This window comes from Plectropomus leopardus, chromosome 6 (genome assembly GCF_026936395.1).
Source record: "Plectropomus leopardus strain MGB_pleo_1.0 chromosome 6, ASM2693639v1, whole genome shotgun sequence".
Classification (NCBI taxonomy): Eukaryota; Metazoa; Chordata; class Actinopteri; order Perciformes; family Serranidae; genus Plectropomus; species Plectropomus leopardus.
In genome coordinates, this window is record NC_142181.1 from 11,226,440 (window position 1) to 11,240,873 (window position 14,434).

The 14,434-nt window shown below is 39.6% G+C and overlaps 1 protein-coding gene across 2 annotated transcripts in view; it reads left to right on the top strand.

Annotated features, from left to right (window-relative positions):
- Positions 1-13,500, top strand: part of vaspb (vasodilator stimulated phosphoprotein b) — a 30,022-nt gene extending 16,522 nt beyond the window's left edge. Inside the window, exons 3-15 of one of the 2 annotated variants that reach the window (XM_042486677.2) lie at positions 1,735-1,906; positions 4,309-4,489; positions 5,239-5,305; positions 6,737-6,849; positions 8,798-9,087; positions 9,353-9,474; positions 9,675-9,726; positions 9,882-9,909; positions 10,027-10,066; positions 10,298-10,354; positions 10,928-11,000; positions 11,658-11,715; positions 11,823-13,500. In XM_042486677.2, coding sequence (XP_042342611.1) covers positions 1,735-1,906; positions 4,309-4,489; positions 5,239-5,305; positions 6,737-6,849; positions 8,798-9,087; positions 9,353-9,474; positions 9,675-9,726; positions 9,882-9,909; positions 10,027-10,066; positions 10,298-10,354; positions 10,928-11,000; positions 11,658-11,715; positions 11,823-11,857 — 1,288 coding nt within the window. In that variant the 3' untranslated portion in view covers positions 11,858-13,500. The remainder of the gene's footprint in view (positions 1-1,734; positions 1,907-4,308; positions 4,490-5,238; positions 5,306-6,736; positions 6,850-8,797; positions 9,088-9,352; positions 9,475-9,674; positions 9,727-9,881; positions 9,910-10,026; positions 10,067-10,297; positions 10,355-10,927; positions 11,001-11,657; positions 11,716-11,822) is intronic. The other variant, XM_042486678.2, reaches the window with a different exon arrangement.
- Positions 13,501-14,434: the final 934 nt, after the last annotated feature.

Sequence of the window (14,434 nt, forward strand, 5' to 3'; positions counted from 1 at the left end):
AATTAACTGATGAATTGCTGAGAAGGGGTAGGAAAGAATAAGTTAATACTTCCTCCTACTCCTTTTTTAACATGCAAGATTTATTTTATTTTGTTGTTCTCTAATCTAATAATTGAAATTCTGTTTAGGTTATCATTCATTTCTATTATTGCAATTTTGTTTATTTTTGTCTTTTTTTGTTTTTGTTTGTTTTACATGTTAGAAATTAATATCTATCTAATCAAGTCTTTTAAATTAGCCTGTAACCTGTTAAGACATACGGCAAGATCATTTCAGCTCTTTTATTCTTCCACAAGTGTGTAATGTGTTGAATTCACCAAAACTGAAGATCAAGTTCATCACTTGTCACTCTCACAAAGCAGATTAGATAAGAAATGTCAATGTCAGCATGTTCTAGATATAGCTTTGAAGATCTTCTTCATATATAGCCTGTCACAAGAAAAAAAAAGAATGAAATGTTTGTGGTCGCAATCTTAAAGATTCTTGACTTTATTTTTTTCAGCTGAGTTTGCTAGCACGACCACAGAACCCTGTGGCTTAGTTTTTTGGGTTTTTTTGCATTTACTATTACTTTCAGCTCTGATGTACACACTTTGTGCAAAAGCGTCTTTCTCCTCTTCATGGCCACTATGATGTTTTGTGTTGTCTAGGCTTGGACAAGAAAAGGAAATGATGCACCTCTCAGCTAGAGACAGGCGATAGAGACCAAATATCATATCTTGGAATTTTTAGGCTGGATGGTGATACCAGATAAAAATCTGTCTGTTTTTTGGTGTGCGAAATGTTAAGTCATGAGTTGAAGCCACATGAGAGATTCTTCATGCATTTTTATTTAAACAGAATGTGATCAAAAACATTTATAGACAGGGTTTCCTTCCCTGTTTGAAAAGTACATAGATGAAATATTATATCAAATAAATAGCAGGGCTGGATGTTGACAGTTTAGCATTGGCTAAAACATTGTGGCGTGAGTTTGAAAGTATCAAGTCAGTCCACTGTAGTTGAGATAACTCAAATTCTGTGTTGGGGAGAATTTCTAAAGTAATTTGCCATGACCTTTTAAATGAAAAAAAATTGTTTTATATGTCGCTTTACATTTTTAAAAACACATTTGTCGCTTATTCAGATGCCATCTCACCATTGCAGGATAGACTACACTTAACAAGTAGAATAGCAATGTACTATCAATTCACCTCACACACAAACAAGCAGCCCTGCCTCACAGGCATCACAGAGCTGTATCACACAGATGCTTCTGTGGTAATTTCATTCATCACATGGACTAATATTTGTGTAGCACATTGTTTAGAACAACAATAACAGACTGAATAATAAAAGAGCACCGGCACTGTGTTTCCCTTCATGTTGGATGATAACTTGTGATCGAGTGGGGGCGGGTTTGCATGAAGATAGTAAAAAAAGAGATGCTAACTGCCAAAGCTTTATAAAAGAAACGGGTCATGTAATGCAACATTTAGCTGTGTTAATGCAAACAGAATTTTCCTACATTGTAGATATTCTCCCTAGCCACATTGAGCCCTAATGAAATTTGTCTTGATTTTTTCTTGAACGAGAAACTTGGTTGTCATTACCTTTTTCTTTTTTTTAAAGAATAACAAATTCAGTCTTTACTGCATCCCAAGTGAGATTTTTTGCTTGTGACCTTCATACTTCCAAAATGTTCTTTCTTAATCATATTAATGTTCCTTGTCTGTCTTGCTCTCTGTCTTCCAGTGAGTCGAGTATTTGCCAGGCTCGGGCCACTGTGATGATCTATGACGATGGCAACAAGAAGTGGCTGCCAGCAGGCGCTGGACCCCAGGCCTTCAGCAGAGTCCAGATCTATCACAACCCCTCCACCAATGCCTTCAGGATAGTCGGACGCAAGATGCAGACGGACCAACAGGTATGCTGCTTCTGCTAGCTTCTGGACTCACTGTGCATCTGACAAACTTTGCATGTTTGGGGCGTGTCTATGTGACTGTGCGTCTGGAGGTATGGGGGGGGGGGTGTCGTGGGCGTCTGTGGCCAGGAAGTACCTGCAAGTGCGAGACAGTCTATCTTTGTATGTGCCCATTCATTCACTTTATCACTAGTTTCCAGCATTATCTGATGCTGGAAACTAGAGCTGGGTGGCTATAGAGAACACAATGGTATGATCAATTTAACAGCAGTAGGTTATCTAAGCAGTTATTATTGTCAGTCGCTCCATGATTTTATAACTTATTTTAATGCATTCCTTTTTATCAATTATTTACTTTGCATATTGGACAGCCTTGACTATGTACCAGCAAGACGTTTAGTGTATTTACTGCTCGCTTCAGCATTATAAATAACATGCTACCTACTGAGCTATCCCACCAGAGTTCACAGTTTGTGTGTTTCAGCAGAGGCAAGAATGCATCACCTCTACTGGTTTATTTCATTTTATTTTATCGTGAACCTTAATGTTAGGAGAGTGAGAGAGGCTAAGGTGCACATCTCTCAACCTCGACAGGACACTTTTGTTCACTTTGTTTATTCGTAGTTGCTGTTGGTGCTTTGTGCTTTGGAATAAAAGAACATAGAAAGAATAGTTATACAGCTGCTTTAGAGAAAGCCAGAAAACAATACAAAGCTAGCAAATGAGCCTCATGTTTTGATTGTGTACACGTTGCTGTGATTATTTCAAGTGTTGGTCATTTGTAACTTTGAAGTTCTTTGCAGCCATCAAGCCAAAACCAGGTTTCACCCGGGTTTACTAAGCTTGTGTTTTATGATGGTACTGGTCTGTGTAAAACTAATTGGATTTATCAAGGAGGTTTTTAGAAATTTTTTGTCAAGAGCTTAAAAACTATCCAGATAATATTATTAGTTATATTCTCCAGCCACAGAACACAGGTGTAGTTTGTTAGTAGCCCTTAAATTATTAATGATCTTAAGAATACACACGTTATGTGTTAAGCTCTGGCCTTATTTTTGTAACTACTGCGTAACCTAGCAGGAAATACTCATCATTACAGTCAGACTGAAAGCATTTTTTTGGAACATTTAATGCTAATTTTGGGCATGATGTTGACATAATGGGAAGGGAGGCTGTCCTTCAAACTTGACAATTCACAGGCGCATTGGAAAAAGGAGAACAAAGAGGGTTTTTATTGTCGTTATCGCCAGATAATGACTCACCAGATAAAGGTGGGCAGATTCCAAGAGAAAAAGCTGAGTAAACCGAGTTTGGGTGGGTCTATTCTTGCCTACGCCCCTGCTCTCCCTGCTGCCTCAGTGTCTCTCGCCTTCTTTAAACATTCAGGACTCCAAAATGTTCCCCAGAGACAGTCCCTAAAGTGGATGATGTTTCCTGAGATAGTTAGCCTGTTCAACCATTTCCTGTGACGATTTAGGAAGAAGCCTGATACCCAATAAGGACTCTATATTTGTGTCTGATGGAGACATGCAACTCGGTTTAAGATGGTGCTGGATAAGAGCACAGAGGAGCTAATGAAAGAGGATATAGGGTTGCTGTATTCTCTCTACATCATGTTTCCTCCAGATCTTTCTCTGGCTGAGTGCATGAAGAGTTACATATAGTTAAGCTTGTCTTTTCATTTTGTTTTAGACGTCCTGGCCTGCTAGTATGATTAAACTTCATTGAAAGTAAAACAATGGTATTGAGGTTTTTCTACAGGCATTCAGGCTTTTTGAACAAGCTGTTTTTTTTCACTTTAAAAAAGAAGAATTAAAAAAAACTCCCCCATTTATGCTAAGTTGTAATGTGTTTCCTCTGGCAGCCTCTTTTGCCTTTTGACAGGATAGTGGACAGTTTAGAAATACCACAGTCTGCAGCTGCAGCTGAACTTGCTACCCTCTCTTTTTAGTGCATGTTGCCCTGCTATGATATTCGCCCTGACAGGGTCTCCTCTCCTCCTCTCTGCTCTGTGGAATCCAGTGGCTGTTAAACAAATAGTGAAATGGCGCGTCAGCACATTCAGGCAACGCTCAAACCCAGAACATTTTTTTCCCTCCTGGTTAATAGGCTTCACGCCACCTGCTGGGTGGAATATAAACCAGGATAATCCAACAAAAATAAGGCAGACACTTTAATTTTAAGCAGAAGAAGGCATGTGGGTTTGTTGGTCTTTTAATAGTTTTTCCAGTTGTCTTTTGAGGGATACAGCTCCCAGAAACTACCCTTTTATTTCATGTAGTTTTACTTTTTATGGGTCTTAATTTTAGACAGCATTTGTTTGATTATAGACAAAAAGCCACAGAGGTACAAATTTGGCTCACCATTGCTTCTTGTATTGATCATCTGTCCTCTTTCCTCCCCAGGTGGTTATAAACTGTCCAATCGTGAGAGGTCTCAAGTATAACCAGGCCACACCCAATTTCCACCAGTGGCGTGATGCCCGACAGGTGTGGGGGCTCAATTTTGGCAGCAAGGAGGATGCTGCTCTATTTGCCAACGGCATGGCTCATGCTTTGGAGGTGCTCAACTCCATGGCAGACGCAGGTACATGAGTTATCACTAGACTCCCAGTTCCGGCAGCATCAAAAGTTACTTAATATTTGATCATATCCTCAGATTAAGAACTTAATTGATATTCTGCTATTTTCAAAATGCCTGTTGTCAGGTTTACTGACAGATAAACAAATTATTGTGTTTTGTGGCAACTTTAAAGTCATGAAAGGGCAAAAAAACCCACACACAGCTAGGTTTGGAAAAAACCTACAGACCTGGTGCTTTAAACCAATAAAAGTACTAAATAAAGCTGTTTCACATTAAAAACACCCTGTTTTTCCAACACTGATCAGCTCGACGTGGAGGGGTCTCTAACTACACCGGCAGACACAAAAACCCAAATGGCCTTATTTAAAGCCAGTGTTTGGTTCAGGTTTTGGTTGCTTTATTTCTGTTTATTTACATCAGCTGGTATTTAGATAAAATCTGATGCCTTGCACATCATGCGCTGTTGAACCACAAACAAAATAGAAACAATGCTGTGGCAAACCTTGTTCAGTTATAGATCATAAAATGCCTTAAAGGTACACCACCTTTTGCGTTACCTCTGTCACATTGGAACTGTCTACAAAGTCCTTAGATTTTACACACTCTACAGCATGCAAAGAAAATTCAGTGTGTCATAAAATACAAATCATAAATTGTTCAAGAGCATATAAACCATGTACAGCAAATTCTTAACCCATGTACAATAAACATTTTCATTTATATTAAGTGTTTTCTGTGTTGTATGTTGGCAGGCTATGCAACCCTCCCACGCCCAGTGACAAATGGACCTACTCCAGAGGAGCTTGAACAACAGCGGAGGTACCTTCAGGCTTCCTCTAAATGGACCCCATCTTTATTTTACTGTGCTATAAGTGGCTGCATTTTATTGGAAATCCACTTGGATGTCCTGTGGGCCTGATTCAGCAAAAAAAGAAGTCATATATCCAGCTAATAACTCTGACAACATTACCAGGTTTCTTCTTGGTCTACAGGTTGGATTAAGCACAGGAGATGAGAAATGTCAATATTTGTTTAAAGTAGATTTTCTTTGGAATCAAGTTATTTTACAATGTAGACAAGTTGCCTGCCCTGTGAGGCCATGTGAACGCTCCTCTGGGTTTAGTTGCATAACAATCAATAGCAAGTCAAGCTGTCTTGGCTTTGCCGTAGTCCTGTTGGCTTGGGTTTACACACACGCATATGTAGAGGATTTGATGGCATTAGCCTGACAGTGCTAAACCTCCGTCAGCCCCTGTAGGTTAAAGGTTAAAAAGACAGCAAGGCGGAAACCCTTCCCCATCAGCCCCACCATCTCTCCATCCGTCTATCTGTTTCTCCCGCGAGACCCTTCGTGGTGACACCGTGCACGCCTAGGCATTAACCTTTTAATCTTATTTAGACTAAAAGGTAATATGTTGCACAGTAGGGTAGTCTTTGTGATTGGCTATAGGGACTGTCTGTCAAGTTACGAGCTGTGCCAGTGGCTGATGACTCACTGTGGCTTAGTGAGTGTTTAAAACCTTTGAAATCCAGCATGGATGCAGGTATTGGTGGATACTATTTGCATGAATGTTTGTAGGGTTAGGGTTAGCATAGAGCCACATATTCTCACCAGCATCAAATGATTGTAAATAAAAATCAGAAAAAGGATAGGGATGACATCTCCCCTCCCCCTTTCCTTGGCACTCTGCCTAAGTGGATCAGCTGTGCTTTAAATCACAGCAACTCTCACTTTGTGTGTGTGCTTGTTTGTGTGGACCTGTGCGTTTTTAAGTGGGCGTATGTGTACATTGTACGTGTACTGTTCAGCTTACAGCTGTTGTGAGTGGCAGATGTGATGAGGCAGATGGGAGGGGGCAGTAGTGAACTTAGGCAGCTCGAATTAGGCCACCGTGTCCAGCTGTGGACTTTTAGTGGTCGGCTAATCAGCAGCTGCAAAATCCACCTCTCATTCTTTTACCAACTGCGGTATATTGAATACAAATCCCGATCATAGCTCTCTACACCAGTGCCAAGTACTATAATTAGACAGAGTTGTTAGAAAACAATGGATGTTGCATAAATAAACAAATAATCTGCAAACCGTTTACACATTAATTGGGAATAGCTGAAAGCTGGCACTGCCGATCTTGATCCTGCACTCTCTAAAAATATTACTTTTATGCTGCATTTAGCTGTCCTGGTTATTTACTCATTATTTTGAGCATGTTTGCATTGATTTGTCGCTGACATGTGTTTGTTTGTTTGTAGGTTGGAGCAGCAGAGGCTGGAACAGCAGGAACGGGAGCGACAGGAGAGAGAAAGACAGGAGCGGGAGCGGCAGGAAAGAGAGAGACTGGAGAGAGAAAGACAAGCTGCTGCAGGTCAGGAAACACCTGGGCTGGGCATAAATGAACACAATGATCACTATTTCTCAAGTCCCCTACACACTGCAGTAACAGGGATGTTACAGGCCCTTTGCTGACTTTGCAAGAAAGATCTAACAAAATCAAAAGTCGAGAATCTGTGGCTGAAGCATGTCAGACTGGATGGAAGTCTAGTGCTGCATGGTCCTGTGAGGTACAAAAATATAGAGACACATAACAACAACAGCAATAACAACAACAACAAAAGCTGTAATAGATTTCCATTTTATTGTAAAGTGTGGCATTGGCTAGTACAGTGACTTTCTCCTTAGATTTAGTGACTTAATTTCTGAAAAACAACTAGCAACACATGTAGTGGGAAATATATTAAGACACATTATATTGTAATTCCTTCCTTAGCATGCTGCTCAGAGTGATCTAAGTCCACGGCTCCACTGAGTCTCTCCCTCTCTCCTGTGCCCGTCTGTAAGTGTACAATGCTTTCAGTATTAAAATTGGAAGCGCAAGAAGCTTATTGCATTCAAATATTTTCTTGTATCAAGAATATTTTTATTAAATTTTAACAAATTTACACACTGTATGCAACAGGTATAAAGCTTTACAGAGCATATACAAGACGGGACACAGCATGAAAGCAAATTACAATCTTCCCTATTCCACTAACCCCCAAAAAACTGCCACAGCATCAACAATAGAGTGGTCCTCTGTCTCCAGAGTAGTATAAAAATGATATATGAGCTGGCGGTCAGGTTTCCTGTTGAAAGTGAGAAGGAGAGGTGCCTATGTAAAAGGCAGTTTCAGAATAATGGGGTACATTAACAGAATATACGCTGACAGGAAATAATAACAAAGAGTTAACACATAATCATCAGTTTGACCGAGAACTGAAAAAGAAAAAGAGAAAAAGAGCCCCACACCTTTTGGATTTTTTTTTTTTATCTGAGCATTCAAATGTTTTCTTGATCATTTTTCTATTAAATCTATTTTCATTCAATGTATAAAATACTTCCATAATCCCAAACAAGAGCACGATGATATCACCAAAATGCAAATGAGCGCACAACATCATTCTGTTGAATTTTGAAGCTAGTGTTAGCTGCTTTCATTGGGGGAAAAGGGCAAAACCGGGCCAGTGTATTCTAACAACAATAATAATAATAATAATAACTTGATTTATATAGCAGCTTTAAAAACAGAGTGTACAAGGTGCTTTCACAATCAAAGCAAAGCAGACGGAAAATACCCCAGACAATATAACAATAGAAGTTAACAGTAATGCCAGCCTTAGATAAGATGCAAAAACAGAAAGAAAGAAGATGGATGATGGGGGGAAAAAACCCAAAACATAATGATATAAGTAAATACAGTAAAATAATAATAATAATAATAATAATACAGAGGTAAAAAGACATAATAAAAAGATTTAAATAAGAAGATAAAAACATTTTTTGTAAAAATACAAAACAGTAATGACTTTACAGATAAATAAGTGATAGGAACTGCTGAAATATCTCAAACAGAGAAAGAAAGCAAGATGATGCACAAAATTGAAATATTACACCCATTATAATAAATTTTAGAAAAGGCTGAATTCATAATATTTCCAATAACAATAACTGCTGTTGTGTTTAATTTGGGGGAATTTGTTGAATGTGGCACATGTGTTTAAGTGTGTAAATTTGTGTTTAAGGGGGAAATTAATAAATAAATAAATATTTGATGATAATAATAATAATCTTCGTGGGCTAAAGCAAAGTCATCTTACATGATGATTTAGGATCACTGTTTTGGATTTTAGACTAATGATGTCTCCTAAGACTGTCGATTTCTCCTGGACTTGGAATGACATGACAGTGCACATGCATGACAGTGTAATTGGCACCTTGTTTTTTTTTTTTCAAAATAATTTGGGAAGGGCAACTGATGATCCGTCTCTGTTTTTCAGTCAATGTTCCTCCAGCTCCACCAATGGCCCCAGGAGGCCCAGTTCCTCCACCAGCCCCTCCTCCACCCCCTGGCCCTCCTCCTCCGCCAGGCCCTGGCGTCCCTCCCCCGCCAGGACCACCCCCACCTTTAGGAGGATCTTTAGGAGGACCTCCGCCTGCCCCGCCACTGCCTGCTCCTGGTGGAGGAGGAGGAGGAGGAGGAGGAGGAGGAGGTGGCAGTAGTGGAGGAGGAGGTGGAGGAGGTTTGGCGGCTGCCTTAGCAGGAGCTAAACTACGCAAAGTATCCAAGGTGAGTAAATAACCAACTGCGCATTTTGACAGTTGTATTATGTTATAGCTGCTTTTGAAGGCAAAGTAAAACAGACTGTTATTGGATCTATTATTTGCTTCTCCACTAATGCAAATGGAATTCTGCTGCCGCACTGATCCGATCTTAGATTTGTTCCTGCTTGCATAGCTATGATACCTGCACCCGTTAGTGTTCGTGCAGTCATCATGCTTGCACAAATGTCTGCTGAACTCGTGTGTATCTTTTTGCTATTTGCTGCCCTCAGCAGGAGGATGGAGGCTCTGCAGGTCCAGTGGGCAGAGCTGACTCCAGCCGCGGCAGCAACTCTTCTATTGGAGGAGGAGGAGGAGATCTGATGGGTGAAATGAGTGCCATCTTGGCACGAAGGTGGGTGACATCATAAGTTTGAGTAGAGATTAAATACACAATACCCTCAATCAGGTTATATTTGAAGTAGATATTATTGTCATTTTAGTCCCTTCTCCTTTGACTGATAATATTCCAAGTGCAGTATATACTGTATGGCTCTTCACAAAATTCCCAGTCCGTCGAAGTGCACAACTTAAAGATACTCCTCTTTATATCAGGAGAAAAGCTGCAGACACTGGAGAGAAGCCACCTGTGAAGACACAGGATAATGTAAGAGTCTGCTATTTGTCATATTATTTTTTAATGCTTCAACACAAATGTGTTTTTCTATGTGGCCCGACACTGTAGGTGATGGATAGTTATAAAATAGACACAGGCTGATGATGACTCACTCCTAACACAAGGTTTTGGTCTTTTCTATACAGGATGATTCAGAGCCTCAAGGTCAAAGCGGTGAGAGCTGAACACTTTTATCTGTTGCATACCACCCACATTCATTCTGATATTAATTTTACATAATATGAAAAGAGAATGTCAGCCACTCATGTTTTTGTACATTTTCTCTCTCAGACACTCTGAGAAGACCTTGGGAGAAATCGACTATGACCAGGTAATCCAGATTTCAATTATTTCATGCTGCCATCGTCAGTAAATCTGTGACCCCCCCCCCTCCCCCCGGTGTTTGGTGTCTCAAGTTTGAACTCACCCCAAGAGTAGTTCTCCATCAGGGTGTTTGTGTGAACATCGTGCGTTTCTGTTTGCCTGTGGACAAGCGTTCTTTTATGTGTGAGTGTCTTCCATTTCCATTCTAAGAGGAGGGTGTGTGTTGTCTCACTAACAGGAATAACTCCATCCCCAAGAACATGGACTCCACCCAGTCATTGTCCCATGGTTCCAGGTATACATGCTGTCCCGTTCACTCCTGACTTTAGTTCCCCTTGCTCTTCTTTCCTCCTCAGGTTAGCGCAGCACCACTGCAACCTACGTACTGGGGTAGCATATTTTACAGTTGATAGCACCATCTAATGGATCACAGAAAAGCATGCACCCAAGGGACTTGTAGGTGTACCAGCCAAGCGTGTTACCTCTGACAGCTGAATAAGATAGAAGTCTGACAGTGTGATAAATGCTTTTTTTAAGTCACTTCTGAGAGCTGGAGTCAATGTTGTCCTCTTGTGGTAAACCGTACATCTGCTTTATGTTGGTGGCGTTGGTTTATGAATTATTAGCATCCTGGTTGGTGTCAGTGCTTAAAGGTGATGAGCTTAGATAAGTTAAGCCTCATTGCATCTCTGGGTGTGTCGACATTCCTGCAACTTTCTACTCTTCCTTCATCCCTCTGGTGCTCCCACTGGTGATGTGCTCGATTGACGGTTGGCCTGTCAATGCAGTGCCATGGACCTTTTTGCCTTTTTCTGCAACACAAACGTAAACATTTGTCTGTATTTGTCTGTTTCTTGTCTTCCCATAGGCCAAAGCCTGCTGGCAACAACAGTAATGATGCAGGTGGATTGGATGACTCAGATTTAGAGAAAATGAAACAGGTGAGTTTCTCATCACTAACCAGAGGAGCTAAATGGTAATGAGTGAGATTACATGCACTTTTTCTTCAGTAAGATGATTGTGTAAATCTTAAAACTTGCACCGAACAACATGCATATTTAGTTTTTGTCTGGGATGCATAGCAGATGATCCACTGTTATACCTAGCTGTCGCTGTACCCAGGACACCATGGGGAACTGCAAATTCAACAAAAATTGGATTTAACCAAAATTTTGCAGCATGGCTGAACTTGGCATAAAGCAATGCATACAATACTGTGTATATTTTATGCAAAAAGTCTTTCATACTCTTCGTATGAAGAATCAAAGCAGTGAAATCCCACATGCAGTGAGAAACACAAAAGTTGCCAAGTCAAGTTCTATGTTACATTAAACATTTGGGGGGAAAGTATTAAATTACATGCAGCATCAAAAATGTCCTTAATCTAACTTGCCTTGAGCCACAGGAGCTCTGCTTACTGTATGCATGTATGTATTGTATGTATGGATTTACAGTAACCAGGTGACTACAGTGAATGCAAACCTTTCTCCAATTACCTGCATAATCTGGTTTCTCTGAGTTACCGTGTTACTAGTGTTAACGAGTGTTTACCTACTATGCCAGGACTGACAGTGTGTTTGTCAATCAATATTCTGCAGGAGATCCTAGAGGAGGTGAGGAAAGAACTACAAAAAGTCAAGGAGGAAATTATTAGAGGTGAGATTACTTTGTGCTCTCTTAAAAAACCTTTTAACATTTAAATTTTGCTCCAATATACAATATCCTTGGTACTTGATGCGTGTTTCTCTTCTTCCCATCCACAGCCTTTATTCAGGAGCTGCAAAAGAGAAGCACATAGTTCTACTGAGTGTCAGGTGTAACGGAGGGATGTGATAGATGGAGGTGGTTGAGGACTGTCGGAACCTCTCCTCCACTGCGCCCTCCCATGTAGCCCAGGGATTTCTCTTTTTCTCCTACACATTTTTCTCTATTCTCTCTCTTACACAAACATGTGAGCATACTTGCTTATGTGTACATCATGCATATTCACTTCATGTAAAATGGTAACCCAGGGAACCTCCTCACATCGCCATCCGGCACATTTGGCGATCACTCACTAATACTATGGCGGTGATCCCATCTCTCCCCTGTTTATTCATCCCGTCCCCTTGTGTCCTCTGTGTGCTCTGTTGATCTAAACCAATTCAGAGCACATAGCTACAGCCACAGTTGCGCTTCCCATTTGTCATCATGTACACTCATCATAACCCTCTTTTGTGTGGAAATCCTGCTACTTGTGTCTTCTCCCTTCTGCTATCAGACGCACCATTTACTTATGGAGCAGTCTTCAGTATTCAGGGACAATGTATTAGTCACATTTTTACTGTAAAAGCAAGATGCTGGCATGCTGGGATCCTTTTTCTCTCCTTTTCAGTTGGCAAATAATTGTTCAACCTCAAACACTGCTACAGATAGTTCATAGACATCTGCTAGTAGGTTATTGTCTCTAACGGTAGTTGGAGGTGGAGAACAACAATAATCGAGGATGGATCAGAGACCCCAACTCCCTGACTACTGCAATGTCTCTCCGTCAAGTGGACTTTCAGCTCCCAGCAACGGCTAAGAACTAAAAACAGCACAACAATAGCCTTCACTGCTGCAAGATAGAGAAGTTAGAGGAAAAGAAGACAAGCAAAGGGAATCGGATGGACAACCTGAGTGCTGTGAAAGAGGAGTGTGTTGTAGTTTTATGACGTGTGAGAAGTTTATTCTCTTTGCATTGCACTTGTTCCAGAGGAAGTGTGTCTGTGTGCCACACTGCCTTGACAGACTATTCCCTCTCACTCAAAATGAGATATTTGTTGGCCAGTGCAGTGGTCCTACACTGTGCTCCCGCTAGTTATTTTTCTTCCATTCTAGCTATGTTTTCTAACTTTGAAACATGAAAAATGGCCATGATGAGGTCAATTAATTTGGCCACAACCAACTGCCTTGAAAATAAATATATAAATATATATATATATGGAAAAATATATATTTGTTTTGAGGGAAAATGTTAGCAAAAATGAAATGGTGTTTCTATTTTAATTGAAATGACTGGTGAATGGGGATTTTGTTTTCCTTTTTTCAATGATTGTTTTCTTATGAAATGTTATTTTGGGTTTACTGTTTCTTTTTTCTAATAGAGTCTAGGCTTTTTACACTGAAATATTAAGAAAACAGCTTAGAGACACTGGATTAGAAATGCCTTTATAGTCGAATACAGCTGCTTCTTGAAATGCATTACTTTGTCTTGAGTCATTCTTTGCATCCTGTTGTAAGATTTCCTTGAATTTAGGCTAAATTTTATAAACTATGGTCTGTATTGCGCAAAATTTCTTACACTTAAAAAATGTTTAAATAAAATATTTAACTTCAGAGATCTTTGCCATATTAGATGAAGAATTTCAGCTATGTGGTTCATGACTGACTTCAAGCTTTAAGACAATAAAGATGTGCAAATGTGTCTGCTTTACCATGATAAGTTGGACACTTTATTGGCATGGTTTTACTATTTTTTTAAGTTTCCTTGCATATATTTTCCCAATTAAGGGGCTGCTTTTTTTTTTTTTTTTTTAAAGGAGTGGCGTCACTGGGGTGTGAGTTTTTTTGTGATCCTCCGCAAAGCTACAAATATTTTTTGTTGACCCACCCTGAGTGACCTGTGAAAAATGCACCATTAATTACCATTAATTAGGTGTTAGGTTTATAAAACGTAGCCCTTTGATGTGTGAAAGTGAAAAGTTGAAGACAAAATCCTGGACTTGAAAAAAGTCTCAGTTTTTCACTCTTAAAGTGCACGGCGGTTGGTTAGTGTCAACGGTTTATTTGGGGCAAAATTTTAAATGAGACTTAAAGAATTAAGTGATTTCGATAAAATATCACTATTTTTAGGCCTAGGTTTGAGCATGTTTTTTTTTCTGATGGAAGCTTTCATCCCATATAATATGTATAAGGAAAGTCAGAAATGTGAAATTTCAATGGTAATTTCAGTTTTTACAGTTTCTGGCCATGATAAATGGTGTAATTTTGGCAATTTGTTTTCTTTAAAAATTGACAGAAAAATTCTTAGAAAATACAACCATTTTATACCTATCTTCTAGGGCAAAATAAAAAACATAAGTCCCTCTAAAAAATGATTTAACATTCCTCCCCATTTTTACACCATCCCCACCCCTCTCACAAATAACGAACAGTCCCTAATGTTTTCTCTGAAGGGTTAATAGTTGGATTTAAGCTTTAACAATATGCTGCCATGTATTTTATCAAATGTAGTTTACTTATTGTCATGGAACTGACGTAACGGTACACGGACGAGTTGTGAGTTAGTTTTATACAGAATAGATAATCGGTGAAGGTGATGACACACATACACAAGTGTGTTATTTTGCCTGAA